Source organism: Schistocerca cancellata, chromosome 2 (genome assembly GCF_023864275.1).
Source record: "Schistocerca cancellata isolate TAMUIC-IGC-003103 chromosome 2, iqSchCanc2.1, whole genome shotgun sequence".
Classification (NCBI taxonomy): Eukaryota; Metazoa; Arthropoda; class Insecta; order Orthoptera; family Acrididae; genus Schistocerca; species Schistocerca cancellata.
Genome location: NC_064627.1, coordinates 164,056,343 through 164,082,298, shown reverse-complemented (window position 1 = coordinate 164,082,298; position 25,956 = coordinate 164,056,343). Strand labels below are relative to the sequence as shown.

General features: G+C 37.0%; 2 protein-coding genes across 3 annotated transcripts in view; one reads left to right on the top strand and one right to left on the bottom strand.

Annotated features, from left to right (window-relative positions):
• Positions 1 to 25,956, top strand: part of LOC126161452 (calpain-5-like) — a 323,178-nt gene that overhangs the window by 129,064 nt on the left and 168,158 nt on the right. The window lies entirely within an intron of this gene.
• LOC126161453 (uncharacterized) lies at positions 8 to 20,907 on the bottom strand. Its single transcript, XM_049917274.1, has 3 exons — positions 20,413 to 20,907; positions 10,682 to 10,878; positions 8 to 1,218 (listed from the first exon to the last, which is right to left on the bottom strand). The coding sequence occupies exons 1-3, from the start codon at positions 20,754 to 20,756 to the stop codon at positions 23 to 25; spliced, it is 1,737 nt and encodes a 578-aa protein (XP_049773231.1). The 5' UTR covers positions 20,757 to 20,907; the 3' UTR covers positions 8 to 22.

The window sequence follows — 25,956 nt, the reverse complement described above, 5'->3', positions numbered from 1 at the left end:
TGAATTTATTAATTTAGTTTTGTCACATTCCGTCATACATTTTCACTGTTTTTGGCTTCAATATACAAAGGTAGTAGACAAATGTTAGCATACTTAACACCATGCTTGCACACATTAGAACTAGCACATATGTTTCCCACCAACCTTTCATCTCTATTGAAATAAACCATATGGATGTTATTATTACATCTTCAATGTTCAGTATTAAGAAATATATAATGTAACAAAGCAGCCATCTTCTAAATCTAATTTTAAATTCTATTAAACAGAACAGATAAATGTAGCTGAGACTCAGACGAGCTAATACTTTTTCAAGCTGAGAAATATTTTTATAAAGAAGAATAGTAGCAGTTAATACATATTGCAGAGCACATAGACCAAATGCCACAAATGGAAAAGACTGTGAAAAACTTGCTATAGCTAACATGCGTGAAAGAAGAAATAGGAACCAGTACAAAGCTGAAACACACATTCCCATGGGATCATCAAGTTCTGATCCTGTTTTCTGCAGTTTTTCTTCTGATGAGAGTGACGAAACTGTACTCCTAAATTGAGTAGGAACAGTCTCAAGAGTTTGAGATGCTTGTAGGGAACGTATTATGAAATTTTGCTGATGTTTGTTAACTAGTATTGGTGGTGGAGGTGCTTCTTCTTCAGGAGGCCTTAAAGAAAGATAATCACTTTGCACAGTTTGCTCATTTGACGAGTGATGCACAGAGTGTGTTTCTTGTGAACCAGAAAGCTCCAAATACCTATCCTCATGGCTAATATGGGATTCCTGATCCTCACTAGAACTGTCACCTGAGTGTCTGTCATTTTGTTGTGAGATGTCTTGCTTTGATAAAGGACCATTTTTTGGCTGTAGATATGGAGTTGAAGTTTCACTGTCACTCAGTTCACAATCATGTGTATATTGTTGATATTCAGTTTCCTGCTGTTTTGTGTCTTCGACTCTTGAAATGTTTTCCCAGAATGATTCAGGAAAAATGGTAGTCTGACCTTTGTCTTTAGTGAAATTTTCACCTTCTTTTGCTTCAGATCCATTGGTTTCCATACCTTTACATATTTTTTTGTTGTGGTCATCTTGCTGCAGCCAGTTTTTTAAAGACCATGGCTTACTTCGACCAAGTACTTTCTGGCTTTCAAATAATTGGAATGATGCTACAGTTGATGATAAGATCAGAAGAGATGAAATTATGCACGTCACATGCATATAATCTGTGGAAAAGCAAACAACCAATTAATGGTGGTAACTCATTGTAGCATTTTAATGAGTACCAGAGATTTTTTAATTTGTAATGAGGTTAGTGTGGCCAATTTCTTTGCTATTCTAACTGAATAAAGTTCTGAATTAATGTCTTGTGTGTAGTGAGTTGCAATTTCTCAAAATTAAGACATTATAAACTTCATCATTTAAGTTATGTTTGTATTTTGGGCAATCTATACATCATGTGGCATGTATTCTTATTATGTCCATCTATACTTACAGAATATTAAAACAAAACAAAATTATTAAATTTTTAATTCTTTTCTTATCAGTATCAACTATTACCTACAATACAAAAATCACAGAACTGACACTTCAGAGCAATTGAATGTACTGTTTTGTGCATGTGTAGTCACAAGTGATTTAGAGAAACTGAATCAATAATTTACAAAAAAATTTCTTATTTCTTCCTTGGTGTTGAAGTATTCATTAGTTCAGACTGTAATGCATTGTCAACAAAAATAAATGTTTCAACTTATTCACTATATGCTAGATCATTTGTATATAACAAGAATAAATGTGAAACCAGTATTTTCATAATACATCTGTAATACAATAACATTTGTCAACATTGTGGAATTTATTGTTTTTAATTGAGTCTTTGGAAGAGGATGCGTTGTTGTGTTCATATGGTATAAGAAAATAGGAATGCTGGCAATATACTGTGAACAACGTAGTGAACATATTGTAGTAGTCAAGATAGTTGTGAAGCCAACACCCATTACAGCAATGATAGTTTATTGCCTACAAGCACTGCAGATGACAAAGTGAGTGAATGGAATTATTATGAGATACAAGAACTAAATCATATTGTTAAGGGAGAGGCAAATTTTACTGTGAGAGTGGACAGGAATTTGATAGGAGGTACAGGAAGAGAAAGAAAAATAGTTGGATAACATGCACAAAAAGGGGAGCTACCTTGTAGAATTTTGCACAAAGCACAATTTAACGCTAGCAGTACCAATGGAGGGGAGGAGTACTTTATGTGCAGCTTTTGAAAATATTGCAATGTGGCTATGTACTCTATATTTATAAATTTTGAAAGGAAATATTTATTGTTTTTAATGAATTCTTCTACCAGATTCACTAATTGTTTTAAATTTTTAGTTAAACTTAAACAAAAAATTTATTCTTCTTAGTAGATGGGACTTTTCACAACAATTTTCAGTTTCTGGACTGTACTTACACAGCACTATCTCTTCAAAAAGTGAATCATTTATAAAAGTCAACAAGAATTAATGTAATAATTTTTTCATAATGTGGGGCCACAGTCATAATATATTTCTTTAAAGTCAGTGCCGCCATTAGACTGTTGTTCATTTACAGTGTTACATTTACACTTACACAATCATGATTTCGGCTCCAAAGTGCCATTATCAAGTCTTTCAAATTGCCTAAGATGGTGTACTCAGTAATGAAATAAAGCAGTAGGCTCTGGCAGAAATATCGACTCTTAGACAATGTGTCTAATAGTGTATTTTAATATGACAGTATGCCATCTTAGGCAATGTATAACACTTAATACACTTGATAATGGCACTTTGAAGCCAAAATCATGATTGTGTAACTGTAAATGTAACACTGTAAATAAACAAGTCTAATGGCGGTACTGACTTTAAAGAACAAATTAATGTAATTTGCATTTTGTTATGGTCATAATGTAAACCCCCCCCCCCCCCCCTCCACCTTAGCCAACTCCCTCCAACCCTCTCACCCTGCTTGATAGTTCACATTACTGGTATTGCTAAGAGTGTGCTAAAAGATATTTTCAATTTCTGGACCCTGCTTAGACATCAGCACCTCTTTAAAAAGTATGTTGTTAATACAAGTCAATAACAATTACTTTTTTTGCATAAAGTTTGTTCCTCAACCATACTGCTGATGGTAGTACACATAATTGAAAATGCATTGGTATTGCTAGGGTTAATCAGTGCAGGTACTTGTTTTAAGACTTATGAAAGAAGGCTGCATATGTGGATGAGGCTTACAGTAAGACCCTCAAAGATTTAAGATGGATAACATAATGGTAAAATGGTGATGTTGAAAACAGATTTCAAACTGCAGGGGCAGATGTGGAATCTGACCATAATTTATTAGACATAAACTACAGATTACAACTGAAAAAATTCAGAAAATCAGGAAATTAAGGTGATGGGACTTAGATAAATTGAAAGAACCAGGTTGTTGAGAATTTCAAAGGGAGCACTAGGTGACAAATGACAAAAAAGGGGAAAGGAATACAGTAAGAGGTGAGCTGGTTACTTTGAGAGATGAAATAGTGAAGACAGCGAAGGATCAAAAAGGTAAAAAGCAAATGCCTTCTTAAAGACCTTGGATATTGCAGGAGATATTAAATTTGATTGATGAAAGAAGAAAATAAAAAGTTACAGTAAATGAAGCAGACAAAAGGGAATGGAGATATCTAAAAAATGAAAGTGATGGTCAATGCAGGAATGACTAAGACTGAAATATTACACTGCAGAAACGTGCATGACTTTGGGTATGATTGATGCTGTGTATAGGAAAATTAAAGAAATCTTTGGAGGAAAGAGGAGAAGTTGTATGAACTTAGAAGCTCAGATGGCAAAACAATATTCAGCAAAGAAGAAACGATGAAAGGTAGAAGGAGTATCTAGAAAGACTACATAAAGGAATCAATCTTGCAGACAATATTATGGAAAGGGAAGATAAAGTAGATGAAGATGAGATGGGATGGAAATTTGACAGAACACTGAAAGAGAAAAGTTTAAAAAAAGCCCCAGAGTAGGTGACATTCCCTCAGAATTATTGAGATACTTGGGAGAGCAACTCCTGGCAAAACTGTTCCACTTGGTATGTAAGATATATGAAACAGGTGAATTACCCTCAGATTTCAGGAAGAATCTAATAATTCCTGTCCCAAAGGAGGCAGGTGCTGGCTATTATGAATACTACCAAACCATCAGTTTAATAAGTCATGTTTGCAAAACATCAACACAAATTATTTACAGAAGAATGGAAAGACTGTTAAAAACTGACTTCAGGGGAGATCAGTTTCGGTACTGGAATATTTAGGAGCAGATGAGGCCTATGACATTTCTTATAATGCAAACCTACAATTACAGCATTTGTAGATGTGGAGAGCTTTTGACAGTATTAGTGGATTACACTGTTTGAAATTCTGGGGGGTAACAGGGATAAAATACAGAGAGAAAAACATTATATACAGCTTCTGCAGAAACCAGAATGCAGTCATAACACTCAAAGGAAATGAAAGGGAAACACTGGTTGAGAAGGGAGTGAAATGACGCTGCAGGCTATCCCCCATGTTTTTCAATCTGTACAACAAGCAAGCGATAAAGCAAGCTAAGAAGAAATTTTGAAAGGAAATTAAAGTTTGGGGAGTGATAAAAACTTTGAGATTTGCCAGTGACTTTGTAATTCTGCCGGAGACAGCAATAGGCTGATAATGACCAAAGTACACACATCAAAAAAAAGTTTTGCATCACCCCAGCTACCAGAACTCCTGAAGATAGACGTTGACTGTGGATATTGTATCACAGACACAGCCCCTTTGACTGTTCAGAGCTGTCACTAAATCCACCCACAGATGTAAACAACTATATATGAGCAGCGCCTATTAGACGGAGGGGGTCCGGCAGCTGATCAGTTCCAGTCATTCCACCGGAAAGGAAGTTCTCAACTTGGGTTGTCTGTAGTTAAACCACACCTAGACAGTCAGTACCACAGTTTGACCATGTCCGCATTGTTACTTTGTGCCAGGAAGGGCTCTCAACAAAGGAAATGTCAAGGCATCTCGCAGTGAACCAAAGCGATGTTGTTTGGACATGGAGGAGATACAGAGAAACAGTAACCGTCGGTGACATGCCTCGCTCAGGCTGCCCAAGGGCTACTACTGCAGTGGATGACCGCTACCTGCGGATTATGGCTCGGAGGAACCCTGGCAATGCCACCATGTTGAATAATGCTTTTCTTGCTGCTGCAGGACATCATGTCACGACTCAGCTGTGCGCAAAGGCTGCATGATGCGCAACTTCACTCCCAACGTCCATGGCAAGGTCCATATTTGCAACCACACCATACAGGGTGGTACGGAAGGGCTCAACAACATACCGAATGGACCGCTCAGCATTGGTATCACGTTCTCTTCACCAATAAGTGTTGCATATACCTTCAATCAGACAGTTGTTGGAGACGTGTTTGGAGGCAACTTGGTCAGAGAGTGCAGCAAGGTGGAGGTTCCCTGCTGTTTTGTGGTAGCATTATGTGGGGCCAACGTACACCGCTGGTGGTCATGGGAGGTGGCGTAACGGCTATACAATACGTGAATGCCGTCCTCCGACTGGTAATGCAACCACATCGGCAGCATATTGGCAAGACATTGGTCTTCATGGATGACAATTCGTCCCCCCATCGTGTACATCTTGTGAATGATTTTGTGGTGTCACCGCCAGACACCACACTTGCTAGGTGGTAGCTTTTAAATCGGGCGAGGTCCGCTAGTATACGATGGACCCGCGTGTCGCCACTGTCAGTGATGGCAGACCAAGCGCCACCACACGGCAGGTCTAGTGAGACGTACTAGCACTCGCCCCAGTTGGACAGCAGACTTTGCTAGTGATGCTACATTGACAAATACGCTCTCATTTTCCGAGACGATAGTTAGCATAGCCTTCAGCTACGTCATTTGCCACGACGTAGCAAGGCGCCATAGCATTTGATAATTAATATTGTGAAGCCTGTACAGTAGCGAGAGATGTTCACCAATTGTGGATTAAAGTTAAGTATTCTACCAGTTACTCTTGTTTTGCTAGTTGTAATTCTCTGACCTGTTCCAGACCTCACGCCAGCCTGCGTGAGCTTAAGCGCGTGCATTTCGGCCTCCTCTAGCTATACGGTGTTGGCGCTTCTGCCAACACATCAGATTTCCTTCAGGATAATGACATCGCTCGACTAGAGTGGCCAGCATGTTCTCCAGATATGAATCCTATCGAACATGCCTGGGATAGATTGAAAATGGCTGTTTATTGACGAAGTGACCCACCAGCCACTCTGAGGGATCTATGCCAAATCGCCATTGAGGAGTGGGACAATCTGGACCAACAGTGCCTTGATGAACTTGTGGATAATATGCCATGACAAATACAGGCATGTATCAAGGCAAGAGGACATGCTACTGGGTATTAGAGGTACCGGTGTGTACAGCAATCTGGACCACTACCTCTGAAGGTCTCCCTGTATGGTGGTACAACATGCAATGTGTGGTTTTCATGAGCAATAAAAAGGGCAGAAATGATGTTTATGTTGATCTCTGTTGCAATTTTCTGTACAGGTTCCGGAACTCTCATAACTGAGGTGATGAAAAAAATTTTTTTATGTGTATACATAAGATATAAAATATGGAGTGGCTATAGCAAGGAAAGTATTTTTGAAAAAGATGAATTTGTTAACATATGATATAAAGAATCATCTTGCTCAGGGCTGAAAGCTCCTGTTGATGTTTTTTTCTGTATTTTCCAATTAAAACAAATGTTATATAAATTAATGTATTAAGTAGTCATTTATGACGGTATTTTCCCAGAGTGTAGCCTTGTACAGATCTGGAATGTGGATGATAGGCAGTTCAGACAAGGATTCAGTAAAAGCTTTGAAATGTGGTATCATAGAAGAATGCTGAAGATTAGGTGGGTAGATAGGATAACTAATGAAGAGATCTGAATCAAATCAGGGAGAAAACAAATTTGTAGCATAACTTGATTAAAAGAATGGATCAGTTGATAGAACACATCCTGAGGCATCAAGTGATAATCAGTTTTGTGATGGAAGGAAGTGTGTGTCTATGTGTGGGGGGAGGGGGGGGGGAGATTTCCATTTTGTAGAAGAACTTCAAAGTTTGTTTACAATAAGCAATATCATATGGATAAACATTTAGTAGTTATGCAAAAGTGGAGAGCCTTGCACAGATGAGACTAGTGTGGTGAACACCAGTCAGTCATCTGATTTATGATCACAACAACATCTTGAAATGTTTAAGTTTTTAAAAATTACTTTATTTAATGTAGTCCTTATAATATGAAATCAATTATAGAACTATGCAAGTCTACACTGTTTTTTGGCCATACAATATTTTGTTTCATTTTTTATCTTGACTGCTTTGATTTTTAGACGTTTTCTTGCAAAAATTGCTATTGATGAGGGATGGAAATTTTTCCTTATTGAGTTTTGGCATGTTATACCCATTTTTCAGTAAACTTCTTGCAAGGTTCTCTTGAAATATTCTATTCTCACTCTAATTGTATTGTTTTCAAAGTTTTTTTATTGTAGTTGTTTATGCGTTGTGTTCAAAGAGAATAATTATGACTGCATAAATATTTATGTAATTGATTACAAATTCATGTGAAAGTACATTATTAAAATTCTAATGTTTTGCATAGTTCTAGTTGAAAACTTTGCACCAAAATTCAAGTTGTAAAAGTTTGACATTTCCAAATCATTTCTTTTGCCATTCTAGTGTATCTTTGAAAGAATTAATATTAAGTTCTTCACAGTTTATGGCTTGCTCTTTTCTATTTGGAAGGTCTGCTAGGTATTCAATGCACTAGGCTGTGTTTGTAATTTTTCTGCCTCTGTTGCCCAATATTAACCCTATAAGTGCAATGTAGCAATGAGACTCTTCCTCTCATTGGATTGCCTTAGTATTTTGTTTTTGTACAATTGATTGGACCTCCTTCCACTTCACTGTTTGCCTGTTACCATGTTCCCTTTCATCCAGATAAATACAGACTCATTTACAGAAATTTTTCTTTTATTACGTGTATACAAGGATAGGGAAGAGGTAGACATATATGCTGATTTTCCAAAATCTTTATTGGCTAATTCTGCAATGTGATAGGTGCGGTAGGCGATGATGTCTCTGTCGACGAAACTCTCCAGGCCCGGAACATTGGGAACTCCAGTGCCACCACGTACAATTGCCACTGTAAGCCATCCGTTACCATGTGAAAAAGAATCGTTCAAATCAATGCTGAAGTTAAGTCTACAGCCACAGAAAACAGCAGGTCCATCGAGAAGTGCAGTTGAAGCAATGTTCTTCACAGCGTTCTTCTTCTTGTCAGCAGCAGACGTTGTGAATTCTATGTTCTCAATGGCTTTATAGACTGTTTGTCTTGCACATCGACGTGTTTGCCTGTTACCATGTCCATAAAAGTCTTTCTCTCAGCTGCTCTTATTTAATTCTCATAACTTGTCTCTCTACCCAGATTGGACATATTTATTGTTTGCCTACTGCTTTGTGATCTTAAAGTTGTTTGCTCATACTCTTCATACCGTGCAAACGTCTTGCTGTGCAGCAGTTTCTCCGGTGAAACTGAAAATTACGGTTCTCATACGCCACTCCCAAACTAGCTTCCCTGTGAGAGCATGCACAATTGTCACACATATTAAAACATTTACGTAAAATGGCACAGGCATTACAAAAGATATAACATTTTAGTCCAATAGTTCTGGTTCAAAAACTGGGCTCTTAACTATTTGTTGTTAGTTTCTGAGACTGTGTTTGTACAAGTGAGTCACAACCTTTTGCCCTAGATGACTTTCTGTAACTTATTTTGTCTGACAACAATACATGCAGAAACCCATTGCAAAAATACAATAAACTAGTGTTATCTGTAACAGCACTGAAAAGAGATCAGTTTCTGAAGCAGTGCTTCAGTAATGAGAAGTACCGGTATTTATCAACCCATAATATTATAGCAGACACCAGTGTGTTTAGTGCAAAATTGAATAATGTCTGGAGGTGTACTTAAGAGAACAATTGACCTTTATTTAAAAGCAAAAAACAGAAGACAGGGCTGCTGGAACATACTCACATGAAACAATTTAAAATTTTATCAGAACTCCGCAAGTAAGAACTGGCACTAAAACGTGTGTTTGGTTCTCGCCACCCACCTGGTCTTAATTTACATTAATTTCTTTGGTTTCAGCATCTTCTTCACAGTAACTATATCTTTCTTACTCCATTTTAGTTTCCTATATCGATCATTTGCTGACCTGTCTACTTTTCACCCCCGCCCCCCATCCCGTCCACCTGCATCGCATACAATGAACTTAGCCCTCTGCTCTTATTAACTTGTGCACAATGTTTTGACAGTAATCTCTTTCTTGCATATTACCCTGTCTTCTACCTTTAAGCTCTCAGGTTTTTAAATCTCATACGGTGCAGTTTCCAACAATCAGTTATTCCTTCTCATCCTGTTCAGTATCGCTTCTCTTATCTGAGGTTCTGGGTGACTTTTCTGAACTCCAGTCATTTTCCTTCATCCCTCTTCCTTCTCCTCAACCCTTCTGCCCTTCTACCTGAAGAAGGAGCCACTGGTTCCGAAAGCTTGCAAACTGTTATACCTTTCATATGTGTGTTCTCCTGGTACTGTTTGGTGAGTAGATTTTTATCTGTCCAACTGCTTATATTTTCAGAAATTGATTGTTTTCTTTGATAAACTAACAATATAGTATTTTTCTGAAATAACCAAGTACAATTTTGCTTTAGAGAAAATACTACTCTCAGCTTATTCAAAGCAGGTAGTTTGAAATTTTTCAATCATAAGAAGTGTTTATTTTTATCATTACAGTGTGAAGCTTGGTTCATATTTGAGCTGGGAACATGGGGTAATATGTTTTTGGTTTAGCCCAGACCAGCAGCCATTTGTATAGCCATTCAAACATCTATCTTACTGTAGCTATACTACAGTGTATTATGCAAGGTTTGGATGATGAACTGGAGCTGGTGCCCAGGCATATTGTGCAAATTGATTAATTCCTTTTGCAAAAGATTTTAATTGGGCTGAAATTAATGCTCAGCTAATGACACCATTAGCATGTACACCATTCAGATTTTATTTGCAAAAACAGTCATCCTCAGATCCTTCAGCTGTTCAAATTTGGTCCACCAATGTATTGGACCTTGGTCTAAGTTAAGTTTTAACCATTTGAAAAATCTTGCTTCATTTGCATTTTGTGTGCAAAAAACACCTTTTTCTGGGAGTTTTTTGAACCACACCACTTCTGTACTTTAAACTTCTATGAATCATTTCAAACTTTGCATGAATGTAGATAAATGGATAAAATCAAAATGAAATTTTTTCATTCAATAATCTTTATCTGTTGTCAAGATACAAAGTTTAAAGTTGAGTTAAATATAGCATATAGAAGTGGTCACTGGTGAAATAACAGTACGAGAAATGTGTAACATGTAGTGCTTCTGGAATAAGTGAAGAGTTTTGTGAACATGATGACAGTGAAGAGACTATGAACATAGTGCTTCCTTCAAATTTTGTAAATTGTATTTACTTAATAATAAATTTTCTAATTGCTCACTTGTATTGATAAGAAGTCATTTACCCACAGATGAGACATTACCTGTTTCTATTTGATTGTCATATTGTTTAAGTAGAACATAAAGCTGCAGGAAAGCTTGTGGTGCTGATTGGAGGAAAGCCTGAAGAAACAAATACAGGTGTATTCGACTTGGTTTTCCTGCTATCTCTATTGCATTTTGTTGCTCTTCTCCATCTCTGAGTAAAGCTTCAACAGACCAAAAGAGTTGCTTTGTATACCTGAAAATTTGCAGGACAATATTTTATTTTAAATGTAGTATTACTTAATTGTTATATAGTTCACAAAGAAAATCTAAAAATTAAAATGTTATTTGACAGTGAAAAATGATGTGCACATATATTCATTTTTCTTTGTACACTATGCTCTTTGTATCTCATGAGAAAGAGAAACTGTTGGGTATGAGGGAAGAGTCAAGAGGACAATAGTATTAACAATGTGTGACTATTGTGTACAAACAGGTATAATAAATATGATATGGAAAGTTGTGGCAGAATGTAAATAATTTAGGACAATGGGTAACAAATTATGGAATGGTAGAAGCATTGAGTCATTGACAGGCACACAAATAAGGGAAAAAAATTCCCAATTGAGTACATAGAGAGAGAGAGAGAGCGAGAGAGAGAGAGAGAGAGAGACAAAAAGAAAAAGAAAGGGGGGCGCATGCATGCACACATGCATACGTACATACTGTAGCTGAAAAATGATTTGTCCAGAAGTGAATTTTCCTTCTTTTTTGTGTGCCTTTCTATAATTCAGTTAGTAAAAGGCATTTAACTGAAAGTGTGCATAACACCTAAAGTACAGAAAATCCATGATTTTACAAAAAATGCAACTTTTACATTATGATGCGATTGTTTGCCTACCAGTATGTACTTCATATTACTGTAACGTAAGGGTACTTACTATAGAAAATATTTATCAATGTATTATGAAACTGGGGTATATTTTATTGCACACTTTATTCTCTACTGTACCAACAGATATTTCTCATTCAAAAATCCATATAATTTTAAAATGTGAGCTTTAAATTTATTTTTTATTAAATGTGTTTCCCTAAATCCTGTCTTTTACTAAAGGGCAGCTTGCTAAACATTTTCGTGTCACCACACAAAACTTGGCCCATATTATCAACCTTAGACAAGTCTGTAATCAGTTTTATATTGTGTTCTGTTTGTGTGTATTACAGTTCATCTTAAACTAAGTTTTATTATTAGCAATAAAGAGCAAAGGTATTGGCAAGTAGGTGTAAATATTCCATTTGTCCTGATGAGACCTCTACAAGGTGTTCAGTTACCAATTTACATAATGTTCTTAATCCTGTTTCCACTGAATAAATACTTTGTTGACCCTTATTTCACCCCTTTGAAAAATTATCATGTAGTGGTAACACACAAATTAATGTAATGCTTTAAGAGCAGTGTGTTCACTGATTTTATAGATTGCTATTCATCTCGACACCAAAAATATCATTAATGTAATTTCAGTTATTTCACAACTATTAATATTGGTATGTGGGACTTGTGGGTCATTGCTTCTTATTTGAAATTGCACAATATCAGTCATGTACGACTATGACTGAAACTGGAGTAGCACTAACGATTCAGGGATTCAATGGTTGATGATACTTCCCACTTATAAGTGAATGCTCATTCCTGCTGAGGTGTCTACTTGTGTGATTTTCCTTTTTATGCCACAGAAATTAAATTCTATCCAATCAAATTGCTCAACAATGATACAGTAACATTGTAATTTCCTTTGTTAATTTTATAATCCACACAGTCAAAAGCTTGGGTCATGATACAGAAATGTATTATGGGGATAATGTTTCTTGTACATCCTCCCAATCCTCCCATAACGTTATTAGCAGGGTCAAATATTTCTGACTTAATAGACTAGACACATAAGTGGGGATAACTAGAAAGTTATTTGTAAGGTTGGAGGTTGAATATAGATCTCATGTAAAGATCTATAAGGGATAGGTGTTTCTACACAAAGGAAGTGGCTATTCAGATAAATTTGACAAATATACAATAAGTATAACTGAGTGGTTTTATAGACCACCTGCTTAGTGATTTTATAGACTACCTGATTCAGGATCTGAAGCACCAAAATATTTCAGGGAAAACTTTGAGAGTGTTGTGCATTTATTTCTTGATCATGCTGTGCTGATCAGGCAACTTGCTTGTATTGACTAAGAAACTCATATTATTAAAGCAGTTGGTATCCAGGGGGGGGGGGGGGGGGGGAGAGAGATTCATGTTATATTGTGTTGAATACCTTTTCTGGAATTGGAAGGAACACAGAGAAAATGTTGTGGGGAAGGCTGACCAAAGACTGCATTTTATTGGCAGGACACTTAGAAAATGAAAAAGATCTACAAAAGAGACTGCCTACACTATGCTTGTCCTTCCTCTTTTAGAATACTGCTATGCGGTGTGGGATCCTTACCAGATGTGATTGACGGAGTGCATTGAGAAAGTTCAAAGAACAGCAGCACATTTTGTATTATCACGAAATAGGGGAGAGTGTCACTGAAATGAAACAGGATTTGGAGTGGACATCATTAAAACAAAGGCTTTTTTCATTGCGATGGAATCTTCTCACGAAATTTCAATCACCCACTTCCTCCTCTGAATGTAAAAATATTTTGTTGATGCCGATCTACATCGGTAGAAACAATCCCCATAATAAAATAAGGAAAATAAGATCTCGCACGGAAAGGCATAGCTGTTCATTTTTTCCGTGTGCTGTTCAATGAACTCTCTACCAGGCACTTAAATGTGATTTACAGAGTATCCACATAGATGTGGATATAGATGAAAATTACTTTGAGCTGTAGAGAATAGTTCATTTAAGTCAATACAGAGCAAGAAATTGATGGTCACAAAACCATTACAGCTAAAAAACTACAGGTTTGAAAATTATTAATTACCAATTCTGTGTCTTTGATCAGCCATGACTGGACAGACAGCATCAAGTTTACAGTAATATGTAATATATAATATATAAAATGAATTCAATATAATGTGATATTGCAATTTGAACTATACTTAAATAGGTACTGTAAAAATAAGAAGACAATCAGTACTAGAACAGATCACTATTACTATTACTAAGTCAGCATCATTCACTGGCCATGATCAGACAGATTGCATCACATCTTAGTGATTATATACTGAAACTGTTACTAAAACTAAGATAAGACACAAGAAGCATTACAAAAAAGTGTTGTTATAAACAATGGTTATAAACTGTGATTTGCAGCTCTTAAATGTGCCCAGTTTGTGGCGTCACATGTGATAGTATCACTGTATCACTGTTACCAGTCAACAGTTCCACTTGCAGAGAAAAATTCATTTACAGAATATAGTAACTTACTTTAGCATACAAGATGTCTAACTCTGAACATCCTCAGTGGCAATGTTCGAACATTCAGAGGTAGATGGTTGAACATCTTCAGGGCAGCTGTGAGAAAACTGGCCAGTGTCTTACTTAGGAGATAGTCTGGAATATCAATGTCAGCCTTATTTTATGTGTCTTAGTTGTGAATCTCTTGTCTCTTGCAGAAGGAGTCTTGATTTTCTTTTATATAGACAAGAGGGTTGAAAACATACCTACTAAATATTGTCTTTATTCCCAACTGCTTGAAAATGAATCTACAGTGATCAAATTTCTTGCTAGAAGATATTATCCTTACAGCCTTCTTTTGTAGGAATAATATGCTTTTACTTCCAGCAGTGTGTCCCCACAACAGCGGCCCATAAGTGATGTGACTGTGGATCAATGCATAATATATTGTGATTAAGCACTGATCTGTTATCACACATTTGAGCTTCCTGAGGAGATAAATTACTCTTGACAGCTTAGAACACAAATGTGCAATGTTTTCTGTCCACGTCAGGTTATTGTCAATTGTGATTCCCAGGAGTCTGACACTATCAACATTTGCTATAGGTCAACAATCACAAAGACTGCATAATATTTTCTGGGTTTTATCTTCATTTAATTTCATCAGTGTCCTTTTGTACCTCATCTGAATTTCTACCCTTAGTCATTAATATTGTATAATGTGCAAATAGCAGTGTATGGCAGTCACCACATAAGTCACTGATATTAAAAAGAGCAGAGTGCCAAGTACGGAGCTGTGCAGCACACTGTGTTCAAGTGTCACTTCATGAGATTTCGCTCCCTGGATACAAATGCTCTGCTGCCTTTCTCTTAGGTAAGATGACAGTGTCTCAAAAATGACACACTGTATACCACAAGATTTTAAAATTCCCGACAGTGTCTTATGAGAAATACAACTGAATGCCTTTCTTTGATCACAAATAATTGCAGTCATGCAATTCTTTTCTTCAAATGCTTCCATTATTTTTGTTATTACATCAAGCATTGCAGTATATGTAGATTTCCCTCTTCTAAATCCATGTTGATTATCCAGAAAGACATTGTCATCTTAGAAATAACATAACATCTGATTCTTCATTAAAATTTCAATCATTTTTGCTAGCTGAATGGACAGTTAGGATCACCTTTTTTATACCCTTGCACTGTCTTTGCCAGTTTTAAAAAGTGTGCAAAAGTACCATCCTCAAGGCATTGGTTAATGACAGCAGTCAAAGGTTCAGCAATATCAGATACAGTATAATTCAGAACAGTACATGACATGCCAAATATATCTGTGTTAACAGAGTGTTTAAAACCTTTCACAATTTTTATTATGTTCTCTGGAAGCACCTGTTGAAGGTGCACCGATTGCTAATGCTTATATTGTTTTAATATCAAGTTCTAAATGTGGTGCTTCAGCTACATTATTCCCAACAACATCGATAAAATATTTGTTAAAATCATTAGGGTTACAAGTGTGTAATGGTGCAGTGGATCTTTTTCTGTGTTTGTTAACTTGTTCCCAGAAATATTCCAACATATTTCTGCTTAGCAAGTTTAGCTGGAACAAACAGCACATTACATGAACAGTTGACATCAAACATTATTCTCTGGAATTTAAAATGTGGAGTAGCAGCGGATTCTTTAGACAGGTACAAGGAAACTCCTCACACCCGATTCTTTATGGAATTAGAAACCCATGTATAAAACTGTTTCTAACATCTGATTACTTCACAAATGAGGTACTCTAGTGACTATTTTATATTAGGCATGTAAGCAAGAAAAAGTTTGGAAAAGGTTTGTAATTATGTTTAAGGTTTGTTGAAAGTCACTAAATGATCTCATTACCACACACTAGATGAGTATAATTATCACGAACTGGATGAGCATAGTCGGAGTAATTTGTGCTCTGTTTCAAGCAAAATTTAGTTTTTCGTGTATCACAATGTTTATGATGTCATATCTTGTGGACTGTATGTCACCTAATGATATAATTTTGCAGGTACATGCAACGTTATATGTGGATACTGTCTGCAGAATTTATTGTGTGTATGGTTAGTAGTAAAGAAGTCGGAGTAATTTGTGCTCTGTTTCAAGCAAAATTTAGTTTTCATGCATCACAATGTTTATGACATCATATTCTGTGGACTATATGTCATATAATGATAATTTTGCAGGTACATGAAGTATTCTATGTGGATACTGTCTGCAGAATTTATTGTGGGTATGGTTAGTAATAAAGAAGTAATATATTAAAACATCTTGCTTGATGTTGAAGTTTTACTGCATTGATGACAAAAATATAGTGAATGGTTAACTTTTGTCCTTTCATCATTTTGTGGGGGATGTGAGCAAGAAGTAGTTCCTAAAAGAATAAAAATAATGTCTCAAGTTTGTTGGAAGTTGCCAAATGCTATCATTCTCAAATACTGGACTAATATATTGTGGCTAAATTTGTTGTACTCTGTCAAACCGTTAACATAATATTATACCTCTTAATGACTGACAGCATTATGATAGCATTTTAAATTTTAAAATTTGCTCAATAATTATATGAAATATTGAAAATCAAATTTTTGTTGCTCCTGGAAGCTATCAGATAGGCAGCCTTAAGCTGGGACTATGCTCAATAAACTGGGCTAGCCATTTAGTAATGCAGCTGTGTTGAGTTAGATTGTGAGGGCTAGAAAATATCCACCATACTTCAATAGTGGATATTTTCTATATGGAAGTAAACAGTGCTCCATTGGAAATATAAACAGCATTTCCAAACAAAATCTGAAAGAAGTCAAAATAAGTGTATGCGGAGCAATACGAGAAGAATGAATGAATTTGAAGGTAAATTTTGTATCTACATATCTGACAAAAATCTTAAGAAGATTTGATACTGGAAAGGCCAGAGGCCAGAGTGGAATACAAATAATTGAGGAACTAAAGGTAACCCTGTGTAGTTGAGACACTGAGTGGTCAACAAGCACAAAAATAAGGTCAAAGGTGTGTGTGTGTGTGTGTGTGTGTGTGTGTGTGTGTGTGTGAACTATCTCTGAAGAACAACATTGTCCAAAACCTCATCAACATTTTTAGTCTATTTTGTAATTTATGTGCTTGTCAGTGACTCAGTGCCTGCACTATAAGGTGTGTGTTTATCTCTGCTCTTTACATTATAAGAAAATTAGATTATGTGTGAAGTCAGTATTTCTAGTGCCCCTATAAGGTTTGAAAATATGGGCCATCAGAAAAGCTAGTCATAAAAATATGGATGCATGTGAAATGTGGGGATGTAGGATATTATTGCAAGTATTGTGGATTGAAAGAAGAACTAATGTCTCCGTTATGTAAGAATTAAAGGTAAAAATGAGGCTGTGTGCTAAATGCTGTCACAGAATTTTGTTGTTCTTTGGACATGTAATTTGAGGACAAGGACACAATTTGGAGCAACTACCATCAAACAGAAAACTGAACACAAAGTGCTGCAGGAAAGATGTCTTGGGACATGGTGAGACCAAAGTGAGAAAATGTAGAAGAATAATATCATTTGAAAGGAATTTGTAGTAACATTTTATGATGAGACATGAACTTCCAACATTGAAAGAAAAGATTTGAATAAATATCAGCAAAAAGATCAAAACCATCTATCCTTCTTCCAGTGTCCATACTGGCACCAGAACAAGAGGCCAGACTATGAAATACTAGTAATTTGATTATTTTTTGTGATAGGTTGCAATAAAGTTTGACCTGTACAGAACAGATTTACTAAAACACACATTGGTTAATCACAATATATACAAACATTTTACCCTCAAGGTGACCAACAACAGAATGCCTGCTCCTTCCTCTCTGAGCTCCCTCGCACACCCTTGGCCTGTCACCACATCTGACAGTTACAAAGGATGCATTCACTACACCACTGCAACTTAAAATATATCTTTGACTACATATGTAACTACCTATTACATTTATGTGGAGGCTGTGCCTCATATTGTTGCAGTATAAAGAAGATGGAATAAATAGTATAGTTGTAGACATGGTGGTATGAACTTTACACTTTGAACCCCAGCTTAATTGCAGACATAACGATGTTTTATGTCAGCACAAGATTTCAGTACTTGAATAGTTAGAAAAATTACTATTATTCAATGGCCCAATGATTTATGCAGCCCTTATTGTGGCTGTATCACTGAAACTGTCCTGAGAAAGTCAGATGTATTGTTTCTTATTCTTAAATCTTAGGCTTTATACTATTGTTACAAGGAATTCTTTGAATGTGGCAGCCAGTGATTTTAGTCTTCCTCAGCTACTTCCATAACAAAACTGAGTCACATTTTCATTATTGATTTATTTGCTTTCTCTCTCTCTCTCTCTCTCTCTCTCTCTATGGTCTTAGAGATTTTCCATAATATTTAAATTTTGCTTAAACAAATTTAACACCATACTGAGAAATAAAATCTTCCCCTCTCTTGTTGGGAATCTTATCAAGAGGAATAATCCAAAGCCATTCTATGTTACCATTCTTAGAATCTCTTATAATAACTGACATTTAAAGAAAGACTCTATATGTTTATACCAAATGCCATTAATCTTCAACTGATGAGCTGTATAACCTTTGTTTAGGGTTTTTGTAGCGTTACTAAAGTGTTTCATCATTGAAATACTGATCATTACAGCTTTCGTTCACTTCAAGGACCTGTAAATTACGTCTCTTCATTCTGTAAAACCTACCTGGTATTGTACCCAGACTGATAATCAGCATTAAGAAATTGGTCAAACAAGGATTTTTATGAGCTGCCTACTGTTGTTGCTGACTCCTGCTATCAATATCCAATGGTGCAATCAAACACTTATGTATTTCATCATCTGTTTCATGAAATATTGGATTGGTACATACGTTCATAGCATTTTTGTTTTGTGTGTTGGTATTCTGGTTGTTATGGGTTTATTTATTGATTGTCATTTTTTATTTCTATTTCACATACTCTTCTGTTTGAGTTCAATAGAGAGGCAACAACAGTGGAGACAGCCAAAAACATTTACACCATGTGTGGAGATAATGCCTATTGACAGAGCATAGGAAGAAAATGATTTTCTCATTTTAAGAGGGATCATTTCGACATTAGTAACACTCTACCTTCAGGAAGACCTTTGGGGGTTTGATGAAGATCATTTAAATGCATTAATCCACACTGATCCCATACTTGAGAAGTAGAAAATGTGATGAATAATGACAATTCCACCATTGTGCATATCTGCTTCCTTGTAATTAATTGCCTTGTAAACAATACCAACCATTCCTATACTGTATCATTACTGGTGATGAAAAATGGTGTCTTTAATTTAACAAATGTTTCAAATGGCTCTGAACACTATGGGACTTAACATCTGAGGTCATCAGTCCCCTAGAACATAGAACTACTTAAACCTAACTAACCTAAGGACATCACACACATCCATGCCTGAGGCAGGACTCAAACCTGCAACCGTAGCACTCGCGTGGTTCCGGACTGAAGCACCTAGAACCCCTCAGCCACTACGGCTGGCCTGTCTTTAAATTAACATAAGGAAAAGAAAGGAATAATTGAGCCCAAACAAAGCAGCAACTTCTCATACAAATACCTGTTTACGCACCCAAAAGACACTATTATACATCTGGTGAAACAGCGATGATGTAGTGTACTAGGAATTGCTTCCCCGAGGTGTCACTATAACATGTTAATTTATTATCAACAGCTGAGACATCATGCAGATGCAATCCAAGAACAACAACCAGGAAGACTGCGTAAAGTGATGCTACTCAATGATAACACCCACCATCATTCTGCTATACTGACAAAAAACACTCTACAGGAGTTTTTGAAGTCTCCGCCTTGTTCACATGATCTTGTGCCCTCTGGTTTTCACCTTTTCCAGTCCCTATAGAACAACCTTTAAGGAACTTCCTTTTCAGATGAAAATGCACTTCAAACATGGCTTAATGATTTCTTCACCTCGAAACCACATGATTTCTACAGTCACGGATTTGAAAAGTTACCCAACATTATTGAACTATTGTAAATAGTGAAGGAGAATGTTATTGCTGACATCACCGTTTATGTAGTGGAAACTTTCTGTTTTGGGTATACTAATGCTGCTGATGCCAACAATAATAATAATAATAATAATAATAATAATAATAATAATAAACCAAACTGTCACAATGAAAGAAGTTGAACCTCTTGAGCTATAATGTAGTGCAGAAAATTAGTGCTGAGTGTGATTTAGAATGGTTGGCTGTCAACTTGTATAATTCTTTTCTTTATTTTTATAAATTTATTTAGAAAGAAGGTGCTAAATTGTACTAAATCAAAATTCTATAAATATTAACCTCTTACCTGTAAATAACCCAAACTGGGAATGCCACAATTTGCAAAAAACGTGCCAAAAACCAGAGAGCAGTTTTTGTTGTATTGGGTTGTTCCTCCCACAAATGTGGCTTAGACACTGTATGCACAAAAAATACCAGAGAAGGCAAATATATGAAGAGGACAGTGAAACTACCCCAGATATAATTTTGCTCTTCAAAATAACGCCATGCTAGTGCAACACTTGTTCCAAAGTCTACTGCGTATAGAGAACAGTTTATGATCATAGGTATCAGGTGTCCTATCCATATTTGTTGTGTTGTAGGTAGCTTGCGACCAAACAGACGTGTATGATCAATACCTTTTACAACCATTTCACTATTGTTTCTACCATTGTTCAGTGTTGATTAACCCTTGCTGTTTTCACACATTATGGAGACTTGAATAACGCCAGTAGCACAATGTAAGTATAAAGCAAAATTGCAAAGTCTTAGTAGGAAACATTCTGAGAGCTCTGTGCATTGATTATATGGTTGACTCATGTCATTTATCTTTCTGTACCTGTCACAGAGGTGGGTCGCTATACTGATAACATACTTTACAGAAGATTAGATAGCATGCACTGATAACATATGATCTGAATGAAGGTGTATGTAGAATGTGCTTTTCTCCCACTGTATGTGATTTTGTGATTTAATGGACCCTCTAATGTTGTATCTTGAAAATATAATTAATGTACAAAAACTTTACTTTACAAATAGAACAGTTACAGTTTAGCTTCTGATGGATTCTTAGCTACTGACATATTCCTTTTTTGAGACATATTGACTAGAGAACAAACTCTCCCTTCCCTTCTCACTGTTTTAGGCTTATATCTGAACTATTGGCAGTTGGTATTTACAGAACAAGTTTGTGATTTTACCTTCCGAAGAACATAAAAGAAAACTGTGTATTCAGTTCAGATGTTAACAACAGTGAAGAAATGTCTTTTTGTAGTAACACCACATGTCCACATTCTACCCATTTACATTAAGTATAAAGCTAAACCTCTGTTTCATTAGCAGGCGTAATATATAATACACCTGTTACAAATGTTGGTGACAAAATCTCGAAGTTCCCCAAATGTTGTGAACTCTATGAGTTGGATGAACAAATGTAAAAATAACCTTTATATCTTATTGTCATAATCACCATAATGAGCAGTAGCAGCTGTTTCACATCCACTACTGGCTAAAGGATTTCTCAATACTTTTCCATGGGCTACAGTCCTGTTGCTCCTGCATGTTTTTAATGTCTTCCATTCATATTCCATGAGGTTTAGTCTATGTCTTTCCATATATGTTGGAATCAAGTAATAGAAACATGTGAGTTCCTATATCATCCCACAGTGGAATATGGTTATTTGCAGTATGTTCATTCATTTGAGAGTTTCAGTGCGAAAAAATCGATGTCCTAGAGTGGCACATAGAATCTCAATTACATGTGCATATTTTAAATCTGTTTCCTATGAGTCTTGCTTCCAAAAATAAATTGTACTGTTTGTTTCCTGCTAAAAATAATTGTTCTTAATTGGACCTGACGTTATGCTCTTCCCTAAATCATCAATTATTTGGTTACCTGTCTTGCAATTAATGGAGTTGAGAGAGGCAGCAGCATTGTCACAATACAGCATGTACACAGTGATCATATTATAATCACATACAAGGAAGTGATAGTTACAAATGGGTGTTCTGCAGAAGTTTACAGTAGTTTAACAGTTCAACACATTTAATATAGAATATTTTTCAGACCACAGATTGCATCTTAGCAGCAGTGGTAAAACCAGTGAAGTATGTTCATGTCTAGTAATGTTAAAAATACAAGAAAAAATGGGTAACTGATTCCTGAATTAGTGGAATAAATATGCTTCTCTAAGGGAATTAGAAAGTAGTTATCTTTTTTAGACAACACTACACAATTGATTCCAAAAAGTGAAAACTAGCATTTTTCTACCAGAATATTAAAGGCATATGTAGCAGGCTAAATTAGCTTTGCAGTCATAGTCTACATTTGTGAAAGTGTAGAACATGCTCTATGCTATGTTTTCATGAGTGCAATGTATGCTAAGGTCATATGAGACATTTTCATAAATGATTACAACTTAATGACACCATATTAAAGAAAACAAAAATAATGAAGATTTATATATTTATTTATTACATTTTAGTCTATTGCTTGTAGTTTAAACACAGGCTGTATTCTTTCTTATTCAAATTGCTACTAACTACAGTCATTTTTCCTATACATCAGCAAATAATGATACAAATTGCTCTATTACAGCTAACACAGTACTGCTTCTGATCACCATAACTATGTGTGCTATTAGAGAAGACTACATTTGCTACCGTACTTGTACAGGGTGTTTCAAAAATGACCGGTATATTTGAAACGGCAATAAAAACTAAACGAGCAGCGATAGAAATACACCGTTTGTTGCAATATGCTTGGGACAACAGTACATTTTCAGGCGGACAAACTTTCGAAATTACAGTAGTTACAATTTTCAACAAGAGATGGCGCTGCAAGTGATGTGAAAGATATAGAAGACAACGCAGTCTGTGGGTGCACCATTCTGTACATCGTCTTTCTGCTGTAAGCGTGTGCTGTTCACAACGTGCAACTGTGCTGTGGACAACATGGTTTATTCCTTAGAACAGAGGATTTATCTGGTGTTGGAATTCCACCGCCTAGAACACAGTGTTGTTGCAACAAGACGAAGTTTTCAACGGAGGTTTAATGTAACCAAAGGACCGAAAAGCGATACAGAAGAATAAAGAATCTGTTTGAAAAATTTCAACGGACTGGGAACGTGACGGATGAACGTGCTGGAAAGGTAGGGCGACCGTGTACGGCAACCACAGAGGGCAACGCGCAGCTAGTGCAGCAGGTGATCCAACAGCGGCCTCGGGTTTCCATTCGCCGTGTTGCAGCTGCGGTCCAAATGACGCCAACATCCACGTATTGTCTCATGCGCCAGAGTTTACACCTCTATCCATACAAAATTCAAACGCGGCAACCCCTCAGCGCCGCTACCATTGCTGCACGAGAGACATTCGCTAACAATATAGTGCACAGGATTGATGACGGCGATATGCATGTGGGCAGCATTTGGTTTACTGACGAAGCTTATTTTTACCTGGACGGCTTCGTCAATAAACAGAACTGGCGCATATGGGGAACCGAAAAGCCCCATTTTGCAGTCCCATCGTCCCTGCATCCTCAAAAAGTACTGGTCTGGGCCGCCATTTCTTCCAAAGGAATCATTGGCCCATTTTTCAGATCCGAAACGATTACTGCATCACGCTATCTGGACATTCTTCGTGAATTTGTGGCGGTACAAACTGCCTTAGATGACACTGCGAACACCTCGTGGTTTATGCAAGATGGTGCCCGGCCACATCGCACGGCCGACGTCTTTAATTTCCTGAATTAATATTTCGATGATCGTGTGATTGCTTAGGGCTATCCGAAACATACAGGAGGCGGCGTGGATTGGCCTCCCTACTCGCCAGACATGAACCCCTGTGACTTCTTTCTGTGGGGACACTTGAAAGACCAGGTGTACCGCCAGAATCCAGAAACAATTGAACAGCTGAAGCAGTACATCTCATCTGCATGTGAAGCCATTCCGCCAGACACGTTGTCAAAGGTTACGGGTAATTTCATTCAGAGACTACGCCATATTATTGCTACGCATGGTGGATATGTGGAAAATATCGTACTATAGAGTTTCCCAGACCGCAGTGCCATCTGTTGTTGAAAATTGTAACTACTGTAATTTCGAAAGTTTGTCTGCTTGAAAATGTACTGTTGTCCCAAGCATATTGCAACAAACGGTGTATTTCTATCGCTGCTCGTTTAGTTTTTATTACCGTTTCAAATATACCAGTCATTTTTGAAACACCCTGTATATGTACCACTACTAGGGTCCTATTGCTGTTTTTCTTCTATCTTTCACTAGTATGCACTAACATACTGAAACAGATTATAAACATTGATGACACTCATTTTTTGTTTGCCACATTCCACAACATGCTCATTATTTCCTGTCTGAAGGCATTCTGTATCAGTTCCATGGGTGCTGCAGAGGGTATTGTAATGGAATCTGCCTCTTCTGTGGCCTCCTGCCTCCCTGGATGCAGAGGACAACTCCCCGTTTCGGAGGGAGCATCATTGTTACTAGTGAGGGGTGCCACCACTTGTCAGTTCACATCACCCTCGTGCTAGTTCCTTTGGTGATATAATATGGGTCTGCAGCTGTACCTCCACCCAAATGTTGTTAAGATTGCTATGTGTGAACTGTTGGCTGTCCATCTATGAAAGATGTAGACCTCAGCTGTCTTCAGTTCATTGCTTCTCAATCTTCCTTCACAACCACCATAGTGCTGCACTTGGGGATTGATTGATAAGGTCACATGCTACACTAGCCTTTCTTGAAACAGCCTTATTGATATTGTCCAGGATCTGCCAAGTTGTCTCATAACACAGCCCCTCCCTGACATTGAGTCTTAAGTGGTAATTCAGTTGCCACTGATCGGTATCAGCAACATTGATATACAGCAGCTATCCCCAGATAGTATGTTGTAGCATGCCTTTGTCACCACAGGCACATTCGGAGGTTTCTCTTTGCCCAATACGATGCTGCTATGTGGAATAAGGTACGTGAGCCATAGAGTAATGTGTCAGACATCTTGAGGGATTCAGGTGCCTCATTCTTAGTCTCAGTTTTATGTTTGGGAGAAAACCACAGATGTGTTTTGCTGTTTGGGCATCATCAAATCATTTATGCTGTAAGAGGTGGATCTGATTGATAATTTGCTGGTTGCTTATAATATTCATAATAAATTCTGCCCTTCATGACATTCTTCTTTCATCTGCCAAGCTGCAACAACTTCTGAATGCTTCTAGTTTCTCACCAGTAGTAACAAATTCTCCAATACTGTAACTATTCATGCAGCTTTTCACAAACGCATCCAAAAAGTTCCTAATAGCTGCTAACCTGTTTCATGTCTCATATCTCTAGTTTCTTTATTGTCAAACGCCTGAGAAGCAATAAAAGTCTCTTGTAACTCATGCAGGATCTAAAAATACACTCCTGGAAATTGAAATAAGAACACCATGAATTCATTGTCCCAGGAAGGGGAAACTTTATTGACACATTCCTGGGGTCAGATACATCACATGATCACACTGACAGAACCACAGGCACATAGACACAGGCAACAGAGCATGCACAATGTCGGCACTAGTACAGTGTATATCCACCTTTCGCAGCAATGCAGGCTGCTATTCTCCCATGGAGACGATCGTAGAGATGCTGGATGTAGTCCTGTGGAACGGCTTGCCATGCCATTTCCACCTGGCGCCTCAGTTGGACTAGCGTTCGTGCTGGACGTGCAGACCGCGTGAGACGACGCTTCATCCAGTCCCAAACATGCTCAATGGGGGACAGATCCGGAGATCTTGCTGGCCAAGGTAGTTGACTTACACCTTCTAGAGCACGTTGGGTGGCATGGGATACATGCGGAAGTGCAT

What these genes read in the sequence shown, in the direction of transcription:
- LOC126161453 (XM_049917274.1), bottom strand. Translation starts at nt 20,756, where the DNA reads ATGGTTGTAAAAGGTATTGATCATACACGTCTGTTTGGTCGCAAGCTA. An exon ending in CCAGTTTGGGTTATTTACAG is followed by an intron (nt 10,879 to 20,412) that starts GTAAGAGGTTAA and finishes GCAAATTTTCAG; the next exon opens with GTATACAAAGCAACTCTTTT. An exon ending in TGACAATCAAATAGAAACAG is followed by an intron (nt 1,219 to 10,681) that starts GTAATGTCTCAT and finishes GCTTTTCCACAG; the next exon opens with ATTATATGCATGTGACGTGC.